The sequence below is a fragment of the Pseudophryne corroboree genome, assembly GCF_028390025.1.
Source record: "Pseudophryne corroboree isolate aPseCor3 chromosome 3 unlocalized genomic scaffold, aPseCor3.hap2 SUPER_3_unloc_32, whole genome shotgun sequence".
Lineage (NCBI taxonomy): Eukaryota > Metazoa > Chordata > Amphibia > Anura > Myobatrachidae > Pseudophryne > Pseudophryne corroboree.
Window position 1 is genome coordinate 125,136 of NW_026967522.1, and position 23,310 is coordinate 148,445.

A 23,310-nucleotide genomic window follows, 5' to 3' on the forward strand; every position below is an offset into this window, starting at 1 on the left:
TATCACCGTATATGGCGAAAATATGTTACTTGGTGTGAGGCCAGGAAGGCCCCTACAGAGGAATTCCAGCTCGGCCGGTTCCTGCACTTCCTACAGTCAGGAGTGTCTATGGGCCTAAAATTAGGGTCCATAAAGGTCCAGATTTTGGCCCTATCCATTATCTTTCAAAAAGAACTGGCTTCACTGCCTGAGGTTCAGACGTTTGTCAAGGGAGTGCTGCATATTTAGCCCCCTTTTGTGCCACCAGTGGCACCTTGGGATCTTAACGTGGTGTTGGGTTTCCTGAAATCCCACTGGTTTGAGCCACTTAAAACCGTGGAGCTAAAGTATCTCATGTGGAAAGTGGTCATGCTGTTGGCCTTAGCTTCGGCTAGGCGTGTGTCAGAATTGGCGGCTTTGTCATGTAAAAGCCCCTATCTGGTTTTCCATATGGACAGGGCAGAATTGCGGACTCGTCCGCAATTTCAGCCAAAGGTGGTGTCATCTTTTCATTTGAACTAACCTATTGTGGTGCCTGCGGCTACTCGTGACTTGGAGGATTCCAAGTTACTTGACGTAGTCCGGGCTTTGAAGATTTATGTAACCAGAACGGCTGGAGTCAGGAAGACTGACTCACTGTTTATCCTTTATGCATCCAACAAGCTAGGTGCTCCTGCTTCAAAGCAAACTATTGCTCGCTGGATCTGTAACACGATTCAGCAGGCTTATTCTGCGACTGGATTGCCGCATCCAAAATCAGTGAAAGGCCATTCCACAAGGAAGGTGGGCTCTTCTTGGGTGGCTGCCCGAGGGGTCTCGGCATTACAGCTTTGCCGAGCTGCTACTTGGTCGGGTTCAAACACATTTGCACAATTCTACAAGTTTGATACTCTGGCTGAGGAGGACCTTGTGTTTGCCCAGTCGGTGCTGCAGAGTCATCCGCACTCTCCCGCCTGTTTGGGAGCTTTGGTATAATCCCCATGGTCCTTACGGAGTCCCCAGCATCCACTAGGACGTTAGAGAAAATAAGATTGTACTCACCGGTAAATCTATTTCTCGTAGTCCGTAGTGGATGCTGTGCGCCCGTCCCAAGTGCGGACTTTCTGCAATACGTGTATATAGTTATTGCTTACTAAAGGGTTATGTTATGTGGCATCCGTTGAGTGATGCTCGTTTGTTGTTCATGCTGTTAACTGGGTATGTTACCACAAGTTATACGGTGTGATTGGTGTGGCTGGTATGAGTCTTAACCTGGATTCCAGAAATCCTTTCCTTGTACTGTCAGCTCTTCCGGGCACAGTTTCCTTAACTGAGGTCTGGAGGAGGGGCATAGAGGGAGGAGCCAGTGCACACCAGATAGTACCTAATCTTTATTTAGAGTGCCCAGTCTCCTGCGGAGCCCGTCTATTCCCCATGGTCGGCCGGTGCCCAGGAACAAAAGTCCTCCCCGGCTACTGCAAAACCCTCAGCATGACGCTGGGGCTCCCCTGGGGGAGTCTGCACCGGTGGGGGCACGTCTTCGACTTTTCAGCCAGGCCTGGGTCATCTCAGACCTGAATCCTTGGGTGTCGGAAATAGTTTCCCAGGGTTACAAACTGGAATTCGAAGAGGTGCCCCCGCGCCGATTTTTTAAGTCGCATTACCAGCTTCTACACCAGAACGGAATGTAGTGTTAGCTGCAATTCAAACGCTGGGTCTACAGCAAGTAATTATCAGGGTTCCCTTGAACCAGCAGGGAAGAGGCTACTACTCGACCCTCTTTGTGGTCCCGAAACCGGACGGTTCGGTCAGACCTATTTTGATATACAAAAAAAGCAATTGAGGCTGCGCTAGATTATTACATAAAACAACAACAATATCTGATAATTCAATGTTTAGTTAAAAATAAATGTATTTAATATGGGAATATAAACCATCAATGGTAGTTCCAAATAATGACATTAAAAAGTACACATGGTAGAATAAATAAAACCAGGGTTACCCATAGGCCAGGAATATAGGTGGTATTGAATTAGGAAAGTCCGTTCCAGATTTGTTCCACCAATAGTTAATATGTCCAGCAACTACAGATTTAGGAGGTGTATATATCCAAAATTGTGGCTTTTACCGCTAGAGGATATGTTGCTCCAAGGTGGTAAATGGTGAGCTCCTCATGCAGTGCGGTGGACAAAGTTCAACAGTTCAGCCAAATAACAGACACCTTCCGGTATGGATCTTGTGCTGGAATGTAGTAGGGAATGGTCCGGACTTTTTAGCAAGGATGCTGGGCGCTCGTCCCAGTGCGGAAACTCTGCAAGACTTGTATATAGTTGTTGCTTCCGTAAGGGTTATGTTACAGTTGGAGTCGGTTTTGGACCGTCACTGTTGTTGTTCATACGGTTAACTGGTTATGTATGATCCAGGTTACATGGTGTGATTGGTGTGGGCTGGTATGAATCTTGCCCTTGGATTTTTAAATCCTGCCTTGTAGTGTCCATCCCCTCTGGGCACAGTTCTCTAACTGAGGTCTGGAGGAGGGGCATAAATGGAGGAGCCAGTGCACACCCATAGGAAAAGTTATTTTTAGGTGCCCATGTCTCCTGCGGAGCCCGTCTATACCCCATGGTCCTTACGGAGTGCCCAGCATCCTCTACGGACTAGGACAAATAGATTTACCGGTAGGTTTAAAATCTTATTTAAATGAGTTCCTCCTAACACTGCACTGCAGACATTTGTGAGCAAAATAAAAAACCTATGGAGAATTATCACCAATAACTTTTTGCGGCTAATTGGTTAGGGAGTTTTTGCGATGAACTGAATCCCCCCCCATAAAATGTTTATACATACAGTATGATGTTACATTGAGATTACCGCTGGAGGAAACTCTGCCACAATATTATTAAATGTGTAATTTATCCCATCCTCGTATGGGTGTAATATATTAATATATTCTTACTGAACAGGATTACCAGCACTGAATCAATTATCCCCCAATATAATATACATGCCGATGTTTAACAACAAATACAATTGTCTTTTGATTACTTTATTCACCTTTATACATTTACCTTTGTGTTTTATATATCACTGATTTATCTTACATACTTTACTGTACTTAATAAAGGTTATATATTATTTATTAGTGCGCAAACAGGACAGCACTTTCTCTTCTTTGCTGTTTTATTATTGCAAAGCCCATGTAACCTCTAGTAATCCCACGTGAGCGTCCATGTCACCTTTAGTAATCCCACATGAGCGTCCGTGTCACCTCTAGTAATCCCACATGTGCGTCCGTGTCACCTCTAGTAATCCCACATGAGCGTCCGTGTCACCTCTAGTAATCCCACATGAGTGCCCATGTCACCTCTAGTAATCCCACATGAGCGCCCATGTCACCTCTAGTAATCCCACATGAGCGTCCATGTCACCTCTAGTAATCCCACATGAGCGTCTATGTCACCTCTAGTAATCCACATGAGCGTCCATGTCACCTCTACTAATCCCACATGAGCGTCCATGTCACCTCTAGTAATCCCACATGAGCGTCCATGTCACCTCTACTAATCCCACATGAGTGTCCATGTCACCTCTAGTAATCCCACATGAATGTCCATGTCACCTCTAGTAATCCCACGTTAGCGTCCATGTCAACTCTAGTAACCCCACATGAGCGTCCATGTCACCTCTAGTAACCCCACATGAGCGTCCATGTCACCTCTAGTGATCCCACATGAGCGTCCGTGTCACCTCTAGTGATCCCACTTGAGCGTCCGTGTCACCTCTAGTGATCCCACATGAGCGTCTGTGTCACCTCTAGTGATCCCACATGAGCGTCCGTGTCACCTCTAGTAATCCCACGTGAGCGTCCATGTCTCCTCTAGTAATCCCACGTGAGCGTCCATGTCTCCTCTAGTAATCCCACGTGAGCGTCCGTGTCACCTCTAGTAATCCCACGTGAGCGTCCATGTCTCCTCTAGTAATCACACGTGAGCGTCCATGTCTCCTCTAGTAATCCCACGTGAGCATCCACGTCACCTCTAGTAATTCCACGTGAGCATCCACGTCACCTCTGGTGATCCCACGTGAGCGTCCGTGTCACCTCTAGTAATCCCACGTGAGCGTCCTTGTCTCCTCTAGTAATCCCACGTGAGCGTCCTTGTCTCCTCTAGTAATCCCACGTGAGCGTCCCTGTTTCCTCTAGTAATCCCACGTGAGCGTCCCTGTCTCCTCTAGTAATCCCACGTGAGCGTCCGTGTCACCTCTAGTAATCCCACGTGAGCACCCGTGTCACCTCTAGTAATCCCACGTGAGCGCCCGTGTCACCTCTAGTAATCCCACGTGAGCGTCCGTGTCACCTCTAGTAATCCCACGTGAGCGCCCGTGTAACCTCTAGTAATTCCACGTGAGCGTCCGTGTAACCTCTAGTAATTCCACGTGAGCGTCCGTGTAACCTCTAGTAATTCCACGTGAGCGTCCGTGTAACCTCTAGTAATTCCACGTGAGCGTCCACGTCACCTCTAGTAATTCCACGTGAGCGTCCACGTCACCTCTAGTGATCCCACAGGAGCGTCCACGTCCCCTCTAGTAATCCCACATGAGCATTCAGTGTTGATCAAGCTCCAGTCTAAGCATCCTAGCCGTTTTTTGTTTTTTAATAAACATAAAAGCAATGATTACAGGTAAAAATGTCTGTTATAGAATTATATATTGTATCCTGTAACACCCTGAGTCTTGTCTACTCATTTTATATATTAATGTATTTTATTTCCAGGAGATGGACACACAAGCAGGAATATCTCAGAAGGACATCTAATGTTATCCCTGGATTCTGAAATAACGGATAATGACCGTAGACTGGATTCTCCAGGAGCTAACCCCATTACCCCAATTATTCATCCAGCTCTATCAGATGATCCCTCTGATTCTGGGAAATGTTCTCCTGATCACTCTGATATTGGTGCATCTGTTACAGCTCTGAGAGTAGATTCAGTGTTCCCCTGTTCTGTAGATGCCAAATGTTTTACACAGAACACAAACCTTATTACTCATCAGCCAGCTAAGGCAGGTGAGAGGCCATTTCCATGTTCTGAGTGTGGGAAATGTTTCGCATATAAATCAGCTTTTGTTACACATCAGAGAAGTCACACAGGTGAGAAGCCGTATTCCTGTTCTGAGTGTGGGAAATGTTTTGCACACAAATCACATTTAGTTGTACATCAGAGAAATCACACAGGTGAGATGCCATTTTCCTGTTCTGAGTGTGGGAAATGTTTTGCATGCAAATCATATTTTGTTATACATCAGAGAAGTCACACAGGTGAGAAGCCGTATTCCTGTTCTGAGTGTGGGAAATGTTTTGCACGCAAATCACGTTTAGTTATACATCAGAGAAGTCACACAGGTGAGAAGCCGTATTCCTGTTCTGAGTGTGGGAAATGTTTTGCACACAAATCACATTTAGTTATACATCAGAGAAATCACACAGGTGAGATGCCATTTTCCTGTTCTGAGTGTGGGAAATGTTTTGCACACCAATCACATTTAGTTATACATCAGAGAAATCACACAGGTGAGAAGCCATTTTCCTGTTCTGAGTGTGGGAAATGTTTTGCACGCAAATCATATTTTGTTATACATCAGAGAAGTCACACAGGTGAGAAGCCGTATTCCTGTTCTGAGTGTGGGAAATGTTTTGCACACAAATCACATTTAGTTATACATCAGAGAAGTCACACAGGTGAAAAGCCGTATTCCTGTTCTGAGTGTGGGAAATGTTTTGCACACCAATCACATTTAGTTATACATCAGAGAAATCACACAGGTGAGAAGCCATTTTCCTGTTCTGAGTGTGGGAAATGTTTTGCACGCAAATCACATCTTGTTATACATCAGAGAAGTCACACAGGTGAGAAGCCATTTTCCTGTTCTGAGTGTGGGAAATGTTTTTCATCGACATCACATCTTGTTATACATCAGAGAAGTCACACAGGTGAGAAGCCATTTTCCTGTTCTGAGTGTGGGAAATGTTTTGCACGCAAATCACATCTTGTTATACATCAGAGAAGTCACACAGATGAGAAGCCATTTTCCTGTTCTGAGTTTGGGAAATGTTTTGCACGGAAATCAGTTCTTGTTAAACATCAGCGATTTCACAGGTGAGAAGCCATTTTCATGCTGTGAGAGAAATAAATCTGCTCTTGTTGAACATATTAGACATTACCCAAATACGGAACCATTTACATCTTCTGGAGTATAATTATCACTGTCATGCAATGTTCCTCAAGGGTCAATCCTATCTCCTATGCTTTATAAAATATACATGCTACCACTGGGTGATATAATCAGACGTCATGGCCTGGTCTACCACTGCTATGCAGATGACCTGCTTTTTGCTCCATGTACTGAGAACCGAATACCAATCCTAAATGGTTGTCTAGCTGAGCGCCAGGGGTGGATGATGCCAGTTGGCTGTGACTCAGTCTTTGTGAAACATAATAGAAGCTCACCAACAAAGGACAAGACTACAGCTTTAGCAACCATCTGGATTTATGCTTTGGTGTTCAGAATTGCAAAATACTGAACATGTGCTGAATCTTTGTGATGTCCTGGTATGTGGCTGACACAGACATCAGGTATCTGCCACATACTAATCCTCATTCTTCCATGTGTGGACCATAGCCAGAATCAGGCACTTGATTCCCTCAGAAGTTCATAGACTACTACAATGCCATCTACCTGGGTCACCCAGCAAAAGAATTACAGAGCTTGCAGCTAGTACAGAATGCAGCAGCCAAGCTGTTACCTAACCAGCCCGTTCCTGCCTCATAACACCCATTCTCTACTCCCTTCACTGGCTGCCTGTAAGATGACAAATCTATTTCATAATTGGCTAACTGACCTTCCCAGCCCAACATTACATGGTCCAAGGTACTAGAAGCAGCTTCTGCCTCCTTACTGCCCCGCTTGCTTCTACAGATGGACTGTTACCAGCAGTACCAAGAATCTCCTGTCATTCATTTATGGGTTGAATGTTTAGTTATGCAGCCCTGACCATGGAACTCACTGCCTTGCACAGTCCAAGAGGCCTCCACTCTAGAGACCTTCACAAGCAGACTGATGACTGTTACTCACGCTTTTCATTAATGTACCTCTATTTACTTCCTAAATAATACATCCCAAATGCTTAGGTCTTTTTTCTGCTGTTTATTTTGTATCTTGTGCTTTGTGTAAATGTGAATGTCTAATACCAGTTTCCACAGTCTGTATTGCTGCACGACAATATGGCGGCCATTGGAACGTGTTTTCACTTCTAGTTTGCCTAACTTGTTGCAGACACTCATCTTGATAAGGAGTGCTGAGTGTTTTCTGATACAAGATCCTATCCATATATACCCTGTACATTACCATGTGCATTAGAGTCACCCGGGTTCCATCTGCGGTGGTTTGTTGTATGTTACATCTATATGGTGCGGAGACTCCCCTGTGTTTCATAATAAAAGCTTTTGTTTGCATCTAATTATTACATTAAAGCTTTTTTCTCTAACGTCCTCAGTGGATGCTGGGGACTCCGTAAGGACCATGGGGATTAGCGGCTCCGCAGGAGACTGGGCACATCTAAAGAAAGCTTTAGGACTACCTGGTGTGCACTGGCTCCTCCCCCTATGACCCTCCTCCAAGCCTCAGTTAGATCTCTGTGCCCGAACGAGAAGGGTGCACACTAGGGGCTCTCCTGAGCTTCTTAGTGAAAGTTTTAGTTTAGGTTTGTTATTTTCAGTGAGACCTGCTGGCAACAGGCTCACTGCATCGAGGGACTAAGGGGAGAAGAAGCGAACTCACCTGCGTGCAGAGTGGATTGGGCTTCTTAGGCTACTGGACATTAGCTCCAGAGGGACGATCACAGGCCCAGCCTGGATGGGTCCCAGAGCCGCGCCGCCGGCCCCCTTACAGAGCCAGAAGCAAGAAGAGGTCCGGAAAATCGGCGGCAGATGACATCCTGTCTTCACCAAGGTAGCGCACAGCACTGCAGCTGTGCGCCATTGCTCCTCAGCACACTTCACACTTCGGTCACTGAGGGTGCAGGGCGCTAGGGGGGGGCGCCCTGAGCAGCAATAAAAACACCTTGGCTGGCGAAAATACATCACATATAGCCCCCAGGGCTATATGGATGAATTTTAACCCCTGCCAGAATCCATAAAAAAAGCAGGAGAAAAGTCTGCGAAAAAGGGGTGGAGCCTATCTCCTCAGCACACTGGCGCCATTTTCCCTCACAGCTCAGTTGTAGGGAAGCTCCCCTGGCTCTCCCCTGCAGTCACTACACTACAGAAAGGGTTAAAAAAGAGAGGGGGGCACTAATTATGCGCAGTATTAACAATACAGCAGCTATAAGGGGAAAAACACTTATATAAGGTTATCCCTGTATATATATAGCGCTCTGGTGTGTGCTGGCAAACTCTCCCTCTGTCTCCCCAAAGGGCTAGTGGGGTCCTGTCCTCTATCAGAGCATTCCCTGTGTGTGTGCTGTGTGTCGGTACGTTTGTGTCGACATGTATGAGGAGAAAAATGATGTGGAGACGGAGCAGATTGCCTGTAATAGTGATGTCACCCCCTAGGGGGTCGACACCTGAGTGGATGAACTGTTGGAAGGAATACGTGACAGTGTCAGCTCTGTATAAAAGACAGTGGTTGACATGAGACAGCCGGCTACTCAGCTTGTGCCTGTCCAGACGTCTCATAGGCCGTCAGGGGCTCTAAAGCGCCCGTTACCTCAGATGGCAGATATAGACGCCGACACGGATACTGACTCCAGTGTCGACGGTGAAGAGACAAATGTGACTTCCAGTAGGGCCACACGTTACATGATTGAGGCAATGAAAAATGTTTTACACATTTCTGATAATACGAGTACCACCAAAAAGGGGTATTATGTTCGGTGAGGAAAAACTACCTGTAGTTTTCCTGAATCTGAGAAATTAAATGAGGTGTGTGAATGCGTGGTTTTCCCCCGATAACAACTGATAATTTCTAAAATGTTATTGGCATTATATCCTTTCCCGCCAGAGGTTAGGGTGCGTTGGGAAACACCCCCTAGGGGGGATAAAGCGCTCACACGCTTGTAAGGGCTCTACCCTCTCCTGAGATGGCCGCCCTTAAGGATCCTGCTGATAGAAAGCAGGAGGGTATCCTAAAATGTATTTACACACATACTGGTGTTATACTGCGACCAGCAATAGCCTCAGCCTGGATGTGCAGTGCTGGGTTGGCGTGGTCGGATTCCCTGACTGAAAATATTGATACCCTAGATAGGGACAGTATATTTTTGCCTATAGAGCATTTAAAAGATGCATTTCTATATATGCGTGATGCACAGCGGAATATTTGCCGACTGGCATCAAGTCTAAGTGCGTTGTCCATTTCTACCAGTAGAGGGTTATGGACACGTCAGTGGTCAGGTGATGCGTATTCCAAATGGCATTTGGAAGTATTGCCTTATTAAGGGGAGGAGTTAGTTGGGGTCGGTCTTTCAGACCTGGTGGCCACGGCAACAGCTGGGAAATCCACGTTTGTACCCCAGGTCGCCTCTCAACATGAGAGGACGCCGTATTATCAGGCACAGTCTTTTCGTGGACAAGGGGCAAAAGGTTCCTTTTCTTCCCCGTGACAGAGGGAGAGGAAAAAGGCTGCAGAAATCAGCCAGTTCCCAGGAACAGAAACCCTCTCCCGCCTCTGCCAAGCCCTCAGTATGACGCTGGGGCTTTACAAGCAGAATCAGGCACGGTGGGGGGCCCGTCTCAATGAATTTCAGCGCGCAGTGGGCTCACTCGCAAGTAGACCCCTGGATCCTTCAGGTGATATCTCGGGGGTACAAATTACAATTCGAGACGTCTCCCCCTCGCCGTTTCCTAAAGTCTGCTTTACCGATGTCTCCTTCTGACACGGAGACAGTTTTGGAAGCCATTCACAAGCTGTATTCCCATCAGGTGATAATCAAGGTACCCCTCCTGCAACAGGGAACGGGGTATTATTCCACACTGTTGTGGTACCGAAGCCAGACGGCTCGGTGAGACCGATTCTAAATCTAAAATCTTTGAACACTTACATACAGAGGTTCAAATTCAAGATTGAGTCACTCAGAGCAGTGATTGCGAACCTGGAAGAAGGGGACTACATGATGTCTCGGGACATCAAGGATGCTTACCTTCATGTCAAAATGTACCCTTCTCACCAAGGGTACCTCAGGTTGATGGTACAGAACTGTCACTATCAGTTCAGACGCTGCCGTATGGATGGTCCACGGCACCCCGGGTCTTTACCAAGGTAATGGCCGAAATGATGATATTCCTTCGAAGGAAGGGAATTTTAGTTATCCCTTACTTGGACGATTCCCTGATAAGGGTAAGATCCAGGGAACAGTTGGAGGTCGGTGTAGCACTATCTCCGGTAGTGTTGCGGCAGCACGATTGGATTCTCAATATTCCAAAATCGCAGCTGGTTCCGACGACTTGTCTTCTGTTCCTAGGGATGATCCTGGACACAGTCCAGAAAAAAGGTGTTTTCTCCCGGAAGAGAAAGCCAGGGAGTTATCCGAGCTAGTCAGGAACCTCCTAAAACCGAGCCAAGTCTCAGTGCATCAATGCACAAGGGTTCTGGGTAAAAATGGTGGCTTCCTACGAAGCAATCCCATTCGGCAGATTCCACGCAAGAACTTTCCAGTGGGACCTATTGGACAAATGGTCCGGGTCGCATCTTCAGATGCATCAGCGGATAACCCTGTCACCAAGGACAAGGGTATCCCTCCTGTGGTGGTTGCAGAGTGCTCATCTTCTAGAGGGCCGCAGATTCGGCATTCAGGACTGGGTCCTGGTGACCACGGATGCCAGCCTGCGAGGCTGGGGAGTAGTCACACAGGGAAGGAATATCCAGGGCTTATGGTCAAGCCTGGAGACATCACTTCACATAAATATCCTGAAGCTAAGGGCCATTTACAATGCTCTAAGCTTAGCTGTTAGGCGCCGAGGGTCCGCTCGTCAGTGTTGCCCGGCGCCTAGCAACCAGGGACGCCGTATGCGGACAGCCGCCGGCTCCCTGGCAACGCTAGACGCCGGGCGCACGGAGCCACACGGACCTTAGCAACGGGGACGCCACTTGCGGACTGCGTTCCCCGTTGCTAGGTTCTATTGTAATTAATCACTGATCTGTTTCCCTGGCCATGCAGCTTGGCAGCTGCATGGTATTTAATCCAATCAACCTCCAAACAGCTGATTGGAGGACTCTCTGTTAAGAACACTTCCTGGGCTTCTCACAGACGCCGGTAATAGCTTCCTGTTTGCTGTATCTGTTGCAGAGAGTGTTCCAGTCCTGCTCTATCCGGTCGTTCCTGTCCTCGGTGGTCCAAGTACTCGGAAGTTGTCATCTGTTCCTGGAGTCCTGACCGAGCACCTTTTAACATCCTGTGGTGTTCATGAGTGGCGGCGTAGCCGTGTGTTGCGGCTTGACCGCTTACCATTTATTATTTGTTATATTGTGTTTCGGAGCTTTTGCGGAGGATTCCGCTCCCACAAATCCACTCTGGTATCCAGCGGTGCTGGGTAGGAGTAACGGACTAGTGGATTTTGGTTGTCCTTTTCCCTGGCGGTTTGTCCGCACATACTTCTGGTTTAAGTTTAGTTAGCTTGTAGCCCCTGGCCTGGTTGTTTAGTCAGAGGGTCCCTTGTTATCACCCTGTCTCGGATTTCCCTTTGTCTCCCATTAAGACCTGAGGGGGCATCGGAGTTGGGCAGACATAATCCGCCCTTCAAACGCGGCTGCCATGGGCTCAAGCAACCATAGTCTCGCAGGGGATTTCTGATAACACGGGCGAGACAACGGAGTTAGGGCGCCAGGGGTTACTAGGCTTTCCTGCTCCCGTAACCAGCATTCCCTTCCAGTACTCTGGCCTTTGTCATAAGATCTCCTCTGGTCAGAAGTACTGGAATCATAACATTAGCAAGACCTCTGCTTCAAGGTCAGCCGGTGTTGATCCAGTCGGACAACATCACGGCAGTCACCCACGTAAACAGACAGGGTGGCACAAGAAGCAGGAGGGCAATGGCAGAAGCTGCAAGGATTCTTCGCTGGGCGGAAAATCATGTGATAGCACTGTCAGCAGTATTCATTCCGGGAGTGGACAACTGGGAAGCAGATTTCCTCATCACGACCTCCACCCGGGAGAGTGGGGACTTCACCCAGAAGTCTTCCACATGATTATAAACCGTTGGGAAAAACTCGACAGGTATTGCGCCAGGTCAAGGGACCCTCAGGCAATAGCTGTAGACGCTCTGGTAACACCGTGGGTGTACCAGTCAGTGTATGTGTTCCCTCCTCTGCCTCTCATACCCAAGGTACTGAGATTGATAAGATGGAGAGGAGTAAGCACTATATTCGTGGCGCCGGATTGGCCAAGAAGGACTTGGTAACCGGAACTTCAAGAGATGCTCACGGAGGATCCGTGGCCTCTACCTCTTAGAAGGGACCTGCTCCAGCAAGGACCCTGTCTGTTCCAAGACTTACCGCGGCTGCGTTTGACGGCATGGCGGTTGAACGCCGGATCCTGAAGGAAAAAAGGCATTCCGGATGAAGTCATCCCTATCCTGATCAAAGCCAGGAAGGATGTAACCGCAAAACATTATCACCGCATTTGGCGAAAATATGTTGCGTGGTGTGAGGCCAGTAAGGCCCGATGGAGGAAATTCAACTGGGTCGATTCCTACATTTCCTGCAAACAGGAGTGTCTATGGGCCTGAAATTGGGGTCCATTAAGGTTCAAATTTCGGCTCTGTCAATTTTCTTCCAAAAAGAACTAGCTTCAGTCCCTGAAGTTCAGACGTTTGTAAAAGGGGGTACTGCATATACAGCCTCCCTTTGTGCCTCCAGTGGCACTTTAACATCTCAATGTAGTTTTTGGGTTCCAAAAGTCACATTGGTTTGACCCACTTAAATCTGTGGAGTTAAAATATCTCACAGGAAAAGTGGTCATGCTGTTGGCCCTGGCCTGGGCCGGGCGCGTGTCAGAATGGGCGGCTTTATCCTGTAAAAGCCCTTATCTGTTTTTCCATTCGGACAGGGCGGAATTGAGGACTCGTCCTCAGTTTCTCCCTAAGGTGGTTTCAGTGTTCACCTGAACCAACCTATTGTGGTGCCTGCGGCTACTAGGGACTTGGAGGACTCCAAGTTGCTAGACGTTGTCAGGGCCCTGAAAATATATGTTTCCAGGATGGCTGGAGTCAGGAAATCTGACTCGCTGTTTATCCTGTATGCACCCAACAAGCTGGGTGCTCCTGCTTCTAAGCAGACTATTGCTCGTTGGATTTGTAGTACAAGTCAGCTTGCACATTCTGTGGCAGGCCTGCCACAGCCAAAAATCTGTAAATGCCCACTCCACAAGGAAGGTGGGCTCATCTTGGGCGGCTGCCCGAGGGGTCTCGGCTTTACAACTTTGCCGAGCAGCTACTTGGTCAGGAGCAAATACGTTTGTAAATTCTACAAAATTGATACCCTGGCTGAGGAGGACCTGGAGTTCTCTCATTTGGTGCTGCAGAGTCATCCGCACTCTCCCGCCCGTTTGGGAGCTTTGGTATAATCCCCATGGTCCTTACGGAGTCCCCAGCATCCACTTAGGACGTTAGAGAAAATAAGAATTTACTTACCGATAATTCTATTTCTCATAGTCCGTAGTGGATGCTGGGCGCCCATCCCAAGTGCGGATTGTCTGCAATACTGGTACATAGTTATTGTTACCAAAAAATTTGGGTTATTGCTGTAGTGAGCTATCTTTTCTAGAGGCTCCTCTGTTATCATGCTGTTAACTGGGTTCAGATCACAGGTTGTACAGTGTGATTGGTGTGGCTGGTATGAGTCTTACCCGGGATTCAAAATCCTTCCTTATTGTGTACGCTCGTCCGGGCACAGTATCCTATCTGAGGCTTGGAGGAGGGTCATAGGGGGAGGAGCCAGTGCACACCAGGTAGTCCTAAAGCTTTCTTTAGATGTGCCCAGTCTCCTGCGGAGCCGCTAATCCCCATGGTCCTTACGGAGTCCCCAGCATCCACTACGGACTACGAGAAATAGAATTATCGGTAAGTAAAGTCTTATTATTTTTTATTCTGTTTTATATTCCCGTCTGAGTAATTACGCCATAATGTCTAATCTCGGAGTGGACCCCAGAAGATGTAAAGAAACCGTGTAAATTTTCCATCATTCTGTTTCGTGTAAGCATACAGGTAAGTGATGGCACGGTGGACACTGCAGAAATAAAAAACTCAGCCTTTATTCTACTTAAAAAAATTACAAAGCCCATAAATCAAGCTTGGTCGGACAAGACAGAATCCACATTAATGGTGGCACATCATATAGGCTGAGGACCCATGTTTCTGGGATATATGGCATAACTCCCTCTTTTCCCACAAAAACCTTCCCTTCACCATTCACAATGTCCACCATTGCCCCTTCAGAAGGGTCACAACTTTCCTTTGCTTGTTCCACCTACTCCACAGAGCCCAGGACCATCTCCATGACCATTTCATGTTTATCTGGAGGCCTGGCATCTGGGAGGTTTGTGGCCTGAGATAGCCACAGAACTGCCAGGTAGTGGGCAAAAAGGATCCACAGCCCCCTGAGGAACTGGAGAGTCCAAAGATCGACCCTGCATGAGGTAAAGAAGGGTCAAACACAGGGTCTGTCTTACCTATTTCCTTCCTAAAAGCTGCTCTTTACCCACTTTGGTACCTGTGGGATCCCACTCCAATTTTCCTTGAGAGTCCTTACCTTCACTAATCCCTTCTACACCTACCAGTTCCTTCCCCTTCCAACCACTCCTTTTTAAGCTTTTGACCACCTGCTGTGTGAGTCCCATCCAACTACTCCATTCCTTGACTCATTGGTGTAGCAACCCCCTTCTCCCCCCCACACCCACCACACTGCTACACTGCAGTTAAGCTGTGAGACTTGCTGCTAGCAGTACTCACTAAGCATACACACTCGCATCATGATTACACAGCTGTGCCATGTCACAACTGAGGGCCTGAGCTGACGGGAGGAAGCCTCAGTTGTAGGGGCTGAGATGTAGTGGAACCTGGGAGGTTGAATCAGACCCCTGGACATGTAAGTTACACGTAGGAAGATTGCCCGAAGGCGTGACCACGACAACCAAAGTAAAAGTCAATAATCATTTATTAAACAAGCTCCATGTGTCACAGCAGTGGTAAAATAAATACTATAATCAACAGTAAGTATATCACAGTTCCTGGGTACTACGGGTTGGCAATGGCCACAGGGCTCTGGTAGAATTAGGTACAGTTCTTATTGTCCTTGAGATGGAAAGTCCTTACCAGGCCCGACTGTAGTAGTGAGAATAGCCCAGGAACACACCAGCTGATGTTCCTTGGAAAGCTGGTCCGCTGTTGATGAAGTAGCTGCTGTGGGTACTGGTTGGAACCAGTCAGGTGTTAACACGGAGTGGATGCTGGATGGTACCAGCCAAATGATCGTATGAAGCTTGGGAGCGATGAAATACTGGTACCGGTGGTTTGTGGAAATCTGCAGGAAAAGCACCGGCACTTTAAGAGAAGCTGATCTCTGCTGGAAGCAGATGGATCTGTAGCTGGAAACTGGAGTAGTCACGGAGGACTGCAGAGTCAGGCTGCACCGCAGGTGGTAGGCTGGTGCGGGTCTCTTAGTGGAGGCTGGAGACAGGAGCTGGAAACCTGGAAAAACAACCACAGGAGAGAGAGACTGGAAACAAGGTTTGACAACCAAAGCACTGACGATTTCCTGGTTCAGGCACAGGATATTTATACCTGCAGCAAGGCAGGCATTGGCTGAACAATTATGCAGATTCCAGTAGAGCAGCGGATTGGTGGAAACTGAGGCATATGATAGAAACCAACATGGCTGCGCCCATGTTAGCACTTGGAGGGAAAGCTAGTTTGAGAAACCATGTGGAGATTCAGTAGTAATGGCGGCGCAGGCCGAGGAGGGCAGGAGACGCCACACTGACAACTTGCATACTGGAACCACATGGATGACAGCGGAGGCCGCGGCAGGCATGAGACGCCACACTGATGAATCTGTATACTGGAAACAGGAACGGCGGCAGAGGCCACGGAGGGCTGGAGACGCCATTCTAAGACTTAACATGAAGCCGCTTGTGACATCGCTTTAGAGTGACAGGAGGGAGATGTACAGTATGGACATCAGCAACGCAGGCGAGATCCGGCCCTGGAACGCTGAGCCAGCCTCAGGAGACATCTGAATGGTAAGTAATGGCGTCCAGATACCCGGATTGTGACATGCCAGAGACACTGTCTCACTGACAACCAGGATGAGACACTCCCAGAAAGGCATGTATGTATGAGTACGGAGAGAGTGGGTGCAGTGGGGCTTCATGACTGACAGCTGAGCCTGTCACGTCAGTGAGGTGGATGGGGCATCCCATTCCCAGCTGGAACAGCACACTATATGTAAGAGCCGGAGCGGTGCAGGGCTACTGGCTGACAGCCTATCATCTCGGTGCAGCGACAGAAGTCTGTAAATGATGGGAAATAACATCTGGCCCATGGCTACTGTGAGGAAATGAGAGGTCTGTGACAATATAGCTATGTCTCATTTCTCATGTCAAATATGTACTTTTTATCCCCATATCCCTATACATTCATCTGTTTCCTCATTCTCCATAACATGTCCATTACTGCTCACCCAATATTGTGTTTAAATCAACCTTAATATTAATATATGCAATTGTGCTACGTTATCTGTTACCCTTTGGATAATGTATTCATGTTAGACCTGGTTTTCTATTGTTTACTACCACCACAGTGGACACTCAAAGGGTGAGTCATATAAGGTACCATTGTCCCTTTTTGTTTACTCCCTATTGTCCAACAGTGAGCTGACCAGACATGGTTGCTGTCTGGCTGATGTAATCACGTTGATTAGAATATGTATTGTATTCCAATGCTGTAAGATCCTTAGACAAATATGTCACACACACACACCCCTGCTATATGAAGCTACTGGTAGAAATAACCAGAGAGTTGAAAGGAGAGATTCTTTGCTCTCTGACTAAGAAGTGATGTTCTGTCAGGAGTTTGTGGTGGGAATTGTCATGTGGAATTGGATTACAGAGGTGTGCTGAGCTGTTTATAGCCCATTCTGTTCAATAAACCACCGTTGTTTTTTCATCTACCACTGTGCCTGAGTGATTTGGAACTCTGTATCGTCACAGCTACTATCAATGGCGGGTAACTTCCTTGATGGTAAAACTAGGTATCATCAGGTAGACCATCAATGGTTCCTGATCTTCAATGGTTGATGGCCAATCCTAGACCGGACCCTGAGAGACCACAGCCATCACCGGATCCACAATGTGTACCTGGAAGCTGCCACATCTGGCACTTTGTCACCTGCCAGCAGATCTACCCTCAACAGCTTTCCACATCTAGGGTGGAACTCTGCAGGTTTCCTTCACCACCTGCTTGGATCTCCTTTTGCATCAGCATCCCGGCCAGCCTCAGACAGGTCAATGAAAGCAGCATTATGATAACTTTTGACTCTATTTGCTGCAGCTGCTGTATAGTTCCTGTGATTTCCTCCAGCTTATTAACCAGCTCCTCATTTCATGTAACTCTATCCCAGCTGCTGCAAGTTTTTTCTCCTGCAGGGTCCACAGGTCATCCACAGGATAACATTGGGATATGATGACGCAACAGTGGATTTGCACCAAACGGTCAAAGCTTTTGGCCTCCCAGCATGCAGTGGGCCCGTCCATATGTCCCCACCTCCTGGCTCAGGCAAATCAGTTTTTTGTTTGGTGTAGCAGGAGCCAGACCATGGTCAAGAGGGCTTCTGGTTTTTAGCAGCCATAAGCTTTCTTATTTTATTTCTATAGTCTATTTTTCTTGAGTGATCTTTCTAAAAAGCATCTTATACGTACCTTAGAAAGAGTCGCTCCAACAATTCCCCGCCGGGTCGTGACAACGCTTACCCATGAGTACAGTGCTGTTTTGGCGGGAGTCTGCATCGGATATACTAGCAAGTCCAGCAGAAGTTACCAGGCTGTGGCTGGAGCATGGGGAGAAGGTAAGGCATCGGTTCTGCTTAGAGGGGGAACACGGACACAGCCGCACTGTTTTGGAGGAGACTACCAAACAGTCACTGATGCTGCTGCCACCTAGGGTGCACCGTGCTAGGCCTTCAGGATCATAGGCTCCTGAGGTAGTATGGGATTGATGTCAGCAGTGGGGAGTCAGATGCTCCCCTGTTCACCCCTCTCCCCCCGGTTCATGACCAGTTCCATCCGAGTCTCCCGCCATGAACCATTTTCCCGCTTTCGCCTGAGACGCTGTGTATCTAAAAAGACCCAGTCGTAACATAGGCGTCTGTGTTCACTGTAGGTTCACGAGGTGAGTGTGTACACTATTAGCGTCTGGATCCACTCAGCGTTTGCTAATGTATTGTTCAGTCCTGGAAGCGGGATGAGTCTCCCTGTATCACATTCTACTGAGCACGGGTAACACAGTACTAAGTCTCTATCTACCTTTTGAGTATGAATAGTTGGATAAGTGCCGGATGCATAGGAGTCTAATAATTATTACTGTTGTTTCTTTTGCTATGCGTCTGAATACGGTTAAACTCCTATATAAGGTAATAGTTACATAGTTACATAATTAGCGAGATTGAAAAGAGGCAAAATGCCCATCGGGTTCAACCTGTATTCTGTGATCAGCTGATCATATTATAATGTACCTGCTGATGTAATGGTTTAGTACCAGTTGACAACAATGACTCTTACCACTCCCAGTTTAATGTCACTGTGGTAAATGCTATAACCCTGGATACTCTTTCCAGTTAGAAATTTGTCTAATCGGTTTTTAAATGCATTTACAGAGTCTGCCATTACTATCTTCTCCGGCAGGAAGTTCCACATTTTTATTGCCCTTACCGTGAAGAACCCTTTCCTACTTTGTATACGCAATTTTCTCCACTCTAGCCTCAGCAAGTGCCCACGTGTCCTATACAAAGTTCTTTTAATAAACAAATCCGCTGCTAGCTCCTTGTGCTGACCCTTTACATATTTGTAGATATTAATGTCTCCTCTTAGTTGCCGCTTTTCTAGTGTATACATATTTTTCTTACGTCCTAGAGGATTCTGGGGTCCATTTTAGTACTATGAGGTATAGACGGGTCCGCAGGAGCCTTCACACTGTTAAAAAGTCTTAAAGTGCCTAACCGGCTCCTCCCTCTATGCCCCTCCTCCAGACCTCAGTTTAGAAAATGTGCCCAGTAGACTGGATGCACACTAGTGGAGCTCTACAGAGTTCTGCTAGAAAAAGACATTGTTAGGTTTATTATTTTCATGGAAGCTGCTGGCAACAGCTTCCCTGCTTCGTGGGACTTAGGGGAGGAAGTAGGAACCAACTTCTCATTTAGTTCAATGGCTCTGCTTCCGCGCACAGGACACCATTAGCTCCTGAAGGGTACTGAACACAGCCCAAGCCTGGCCAGCGTTCACTCCCACAGCACTGCCGCCACCCCCTAACAGCCAGAAGTCAGAAGACTGGTGAGTATATTACCGGAGTCCTACCAGAGAGGAGTCCTCCGGTCATCGTTGGAGGCTCACAGGTACAAGCGCAGTGGCTGGACGCTGCGCAGCCATGTCTCTCGGTGTGCAGAGCGCACAGAGAGGGTGCGCTCTGGGCGACATGAAAAATCCTTACTCTCACTGGCCACATCGCAAATACATGTTAGCCGCTGGTTTGCCTACCTCGGCCAGTATAAAAATATTCCATATTGTTGAGGCAAAATCGCGCCATTACAGGGGGCGGGACTTCTCAGCTTGCCAGGATACTCACTAGGCGCCATTTTCTCCTGCCACAGTGATGCTGCTGAACGCTGTCTTCTCCTCATAACAACGCTGACACAAGTACCAGGTTGTTATAGAGGGGGGGAGGGAGTGTTTTATTACATTAGGTCAGTGTACCTAATATTGGAAAAAGCGCTGTAGTTTTGTGTAGTTATTATACATATTCTACTTATTAGGCGCAGTGTGTGGACTGGCAAATCCCTCTGTTTCTCTGACAGACCTTAGTGTGAGTCTGTCTCCGATAGCTCTCCTGTGTGATAGTGGTGTGTGTGTACACGTGTGTAACATGTCAGACAATGGAGAGAGCTCTTCCCCAGAGGAACCCATTCTAGATACACAGGAGGGTAATGTAGTGGCCCTTCCTTCTCAGAAGGAGCCGATGTGGATGAGAAAATTGCAAAGTAATATGTCAAAGCTTGCTAAAAAAATTCTCTGAGTCTGAACAACAAAGTATTGGAGAGTCTGTGGAGGACGTACTTTTTCCTGACCCATCCACATCATCCACTTGGGACCCTTCCCAAGGAGGTCTCTGGCGCAGGTTATACAAGGGGACACAGACACAGATTCTGACACTGAACTCGACACTGGGGAATTGAGAGGGGTAGACCACAAATTAGCCAAAAGCATTCAATGTATGATAATCGCTATTAAAGAGGTGTTAGAGATTACAGATGCAACACCTGAACCTGAGGAAAAGACTTATTTTCATTTGAAATAAAAAATAGGTGGTGACTTTTCCTCCTTCAAATGCATTGAATACATTCTTTGAAGATTCCTGGTCTAACACAGATAAGAAATTTAATTTCACTAACGTCCTAGAGGATGCTGGGGACTCCGTAAGGACCATGGGGATAGACGGGCTCCGCAGGAGACATGGGCACTAAGAAAGACTTTAGACTATGGGTGTGCACTGGCTCCTCCCTCTATGCCCCTCCTCCAGACCTCAGTTTATTACTGTGCCCAGAGGAGATGGGTGTAATTACAGGAGCTCCCCTGAGTATTTTGTTAGGTTTTTTATGTTCAGGAAGCTCTGCTGGCAACAGACTCCCTGCAGCGAGGGACTGAGGAGAGAGAAACAGACCTACTGTAAGTAGCCTCTGTTTCTTAGGCTACTGGACACCATTAGCTCCAGAGGGATCGGTACGCAGGTCTCACCCTCGCCGTCCGTCCCGGAGCCGCGCCGCCATTCCTCCTCACAGAGCCGGAAGATAGAAGCCGGGTGAGTATGAGAAGAAAAGACATTAGAGGCGGCAGAAGACTTCATGTTCTTCACTGAGGTAACGCACAGCAGCGCAGCTGTGCGCCATTGCTCCCATACACCTCACACAGAGCAGTCACTGTAAGGGTGCAGGGCGCAGGGGGGGCGTCCTGGGCAGCAATAAAACACCTTTTTGGCAAAATAATCTTATATACAGCTAGGCACTGTATATAAGAAGAGCCCCCGCCAGTTTTTATTAATTTTGAGCGGGACAGAGGCCTGCCGTCGAGGGGGCGGGGCTTCTCCCTCAGCACTCACCAGCGCCATTTTCTCAACAGCACAGCGCTGAGAGGAAGCTCCCCGGACTCTCCGCTGCTTATCCACGGTCATAAGGTTTAAAGGAGAGAGGGGGGCACATAATTGGCATTTTCCATATATGTAAACAGCGCTATCTGGGTAAACATTTTATTAGGTGTTTTTTCCTGGGTCTTATAGCGCTGGGTGTGTGCTGGCATACTCTCTCTCTCTGTCTCTCCAAAGGGGAGAACTATCTTCAGATAAGAGGATTCCCTGAGTGTGTGGTGTGTCGGTACACGTGTGTCGGCATGTCTGAGGTTGAAGGCTCTCCTAGGGAGGAGGTGGAACAAATTATTGTGGTGTCTCCGTCGACAACGCCGACACCTGACTGGGTGGATATGTGGAATGTTTTAAGCGCTAATGTAAATTTATTACACAAAAGGTTAGACAAAACTGAGGCAAGGGTGCATGCAGGGTATCAACCCCAGCCTGCCCCTATGTCACAGGGACCTTCGGGGTCTCAGAAGCGCCCACTATCACAACTAGTTGACACAAATACCGACACGGACTCTGATTCTAGTGTCGATTATGATGATGCAAAGTTACAGCCAAAATTGGCTAAAAGTATTCAATATATGATTATTGCCGTAAAAGATGTACTGCATATCACAGAGGATTCCCCTGTCCCAGACACGAGGGTACTTATGTATAAGGGAAAGAAGCCTGAGGTAACCTTTCCCCCTTCTGTCGAGCTGAACGAGTTATTTGAAAAGGCTTGGGAGTCACCAGACAAAAAAAATGCAGATTCCCAAGAGGATTCTTATGGCGCATCCTTTCCCAGCTAAGGACAGGATACGGTGGGAATCTTCCCCACGCGTAGACAAAGCATTGACGCGCTTATCCAAAAAGATAGCTCTGCCATCCCAGGATATGGCTACCCTCAGGGATCCTGCTGAACGCAAGCTGGAGGCTACTTTAAAGTCCATTTACATACATTCTGGTACCTTACTCAGACCGGCGATAGCGTCAGCTTGGACTGATACCTTGTCAACGTGTATTGATACCCTAGATAGGGATACAGTTGTATTGACCCTAGGACATATTAAAGATGCTGTCTTATATATGAGAGATGCTCAAAGGGACATTGGCCTACTGGGTTCTAGAGTCAACGCTATGTCGATCTCTGCTAGACGTGTCCTGTGGACCCGACAATGGACTGGTGATGCCGACTCAAAGTGGCACATGGAGGTTTTACCCTACAAGGGTGAGGAATTATTTGGGGAGGGTCTCTCGGACCTGGTCTCCACAGCTACGGCGGGTAAATCAAATTTCTTGCCTTTTATTCCTTCACAGCCTAAGAAAGCACCACATTATCAGATGCAGTCCTTTCGGCCACCGAGAAACAAGAGAGTACGAGGTGCGTCCTTTCTTGCCAGAGGTAATGGCAGAGGGAAAAAGCTGCCAACCACAGCTAGTTCCCAGGAACAGAAGTCCTCCCCGGCCTCTACTAAATCCACTGCATGACGCTGGGGCTCCACTACGGGAATCCGCCCCAGTGCCCCACGTCTTCATCTTTTCAGCAACATCTGGGTTCACACACAGGTGGATCCCTGGGCAATAGAAATTGTTTCCCAGGGTTACAAGCTGGAATTCGAAGAGATGCCTCCTCTCCGTTTTTTCAAATCGGCTTTACCATCTTCCCTCCCGGAAAGGGAGATAGTCTTAAATACAATTCAAAAATTGTGTCTTCAACAGGTGGTGGTCAAGGTTCCACTACTCCAACAAGGGAAAGGTTATTACTCAACCCTGTTTGTAGTCCCGAAGCCGGACAGCTCGGTCAGACCCATTTTAAATTTAAAATCCCTGAACCTATACCTGCAAAGGTTCAAATTCAAGATGTAATCGCTCAGAGCGGTCATCGCCAGCCTGGAAGGGGGAAATTTTACGGTATCCATGGACATAA

At 47.6% G+C, this 23,310-nt stretch overlaps 2 protein-coding genes across 3 annotated transcripts in view; one reads left to right on the forward strand and one right to left on the reverse strand.

Moving 5' to 3' along the window:
* Positions 1-7,562, forward strand: part of LOC134984047 (oocyte zinc finger protein XlCOF22-like) — a 52,016-nt gene extending 44,454 nt beyond the window's left edge. For both annotated transcript variants that reach the window (XM_063949689.1, XM_063949690.1), the window contains exon 4: positions 4,730-7,562. In XM_063949689.1, the coding sequence (XP_063805759.1) occupies positions 4,730-6,117 (1,388 nt within the window). In that variant the 3' untranslated portion in view covers positions 6,118-7,562. The remainder of the gene's footprint in view (positions 1-4,729) is intronic.
* The window catches only part of LOC134984051 (uncharacterized), a 236,176-nt gene that overhangs the window by 115,984 nt on the left and 96,882 nt on the right, over positions 1-23,310 (reverse strand). The window lies entirely within an intron of this gene.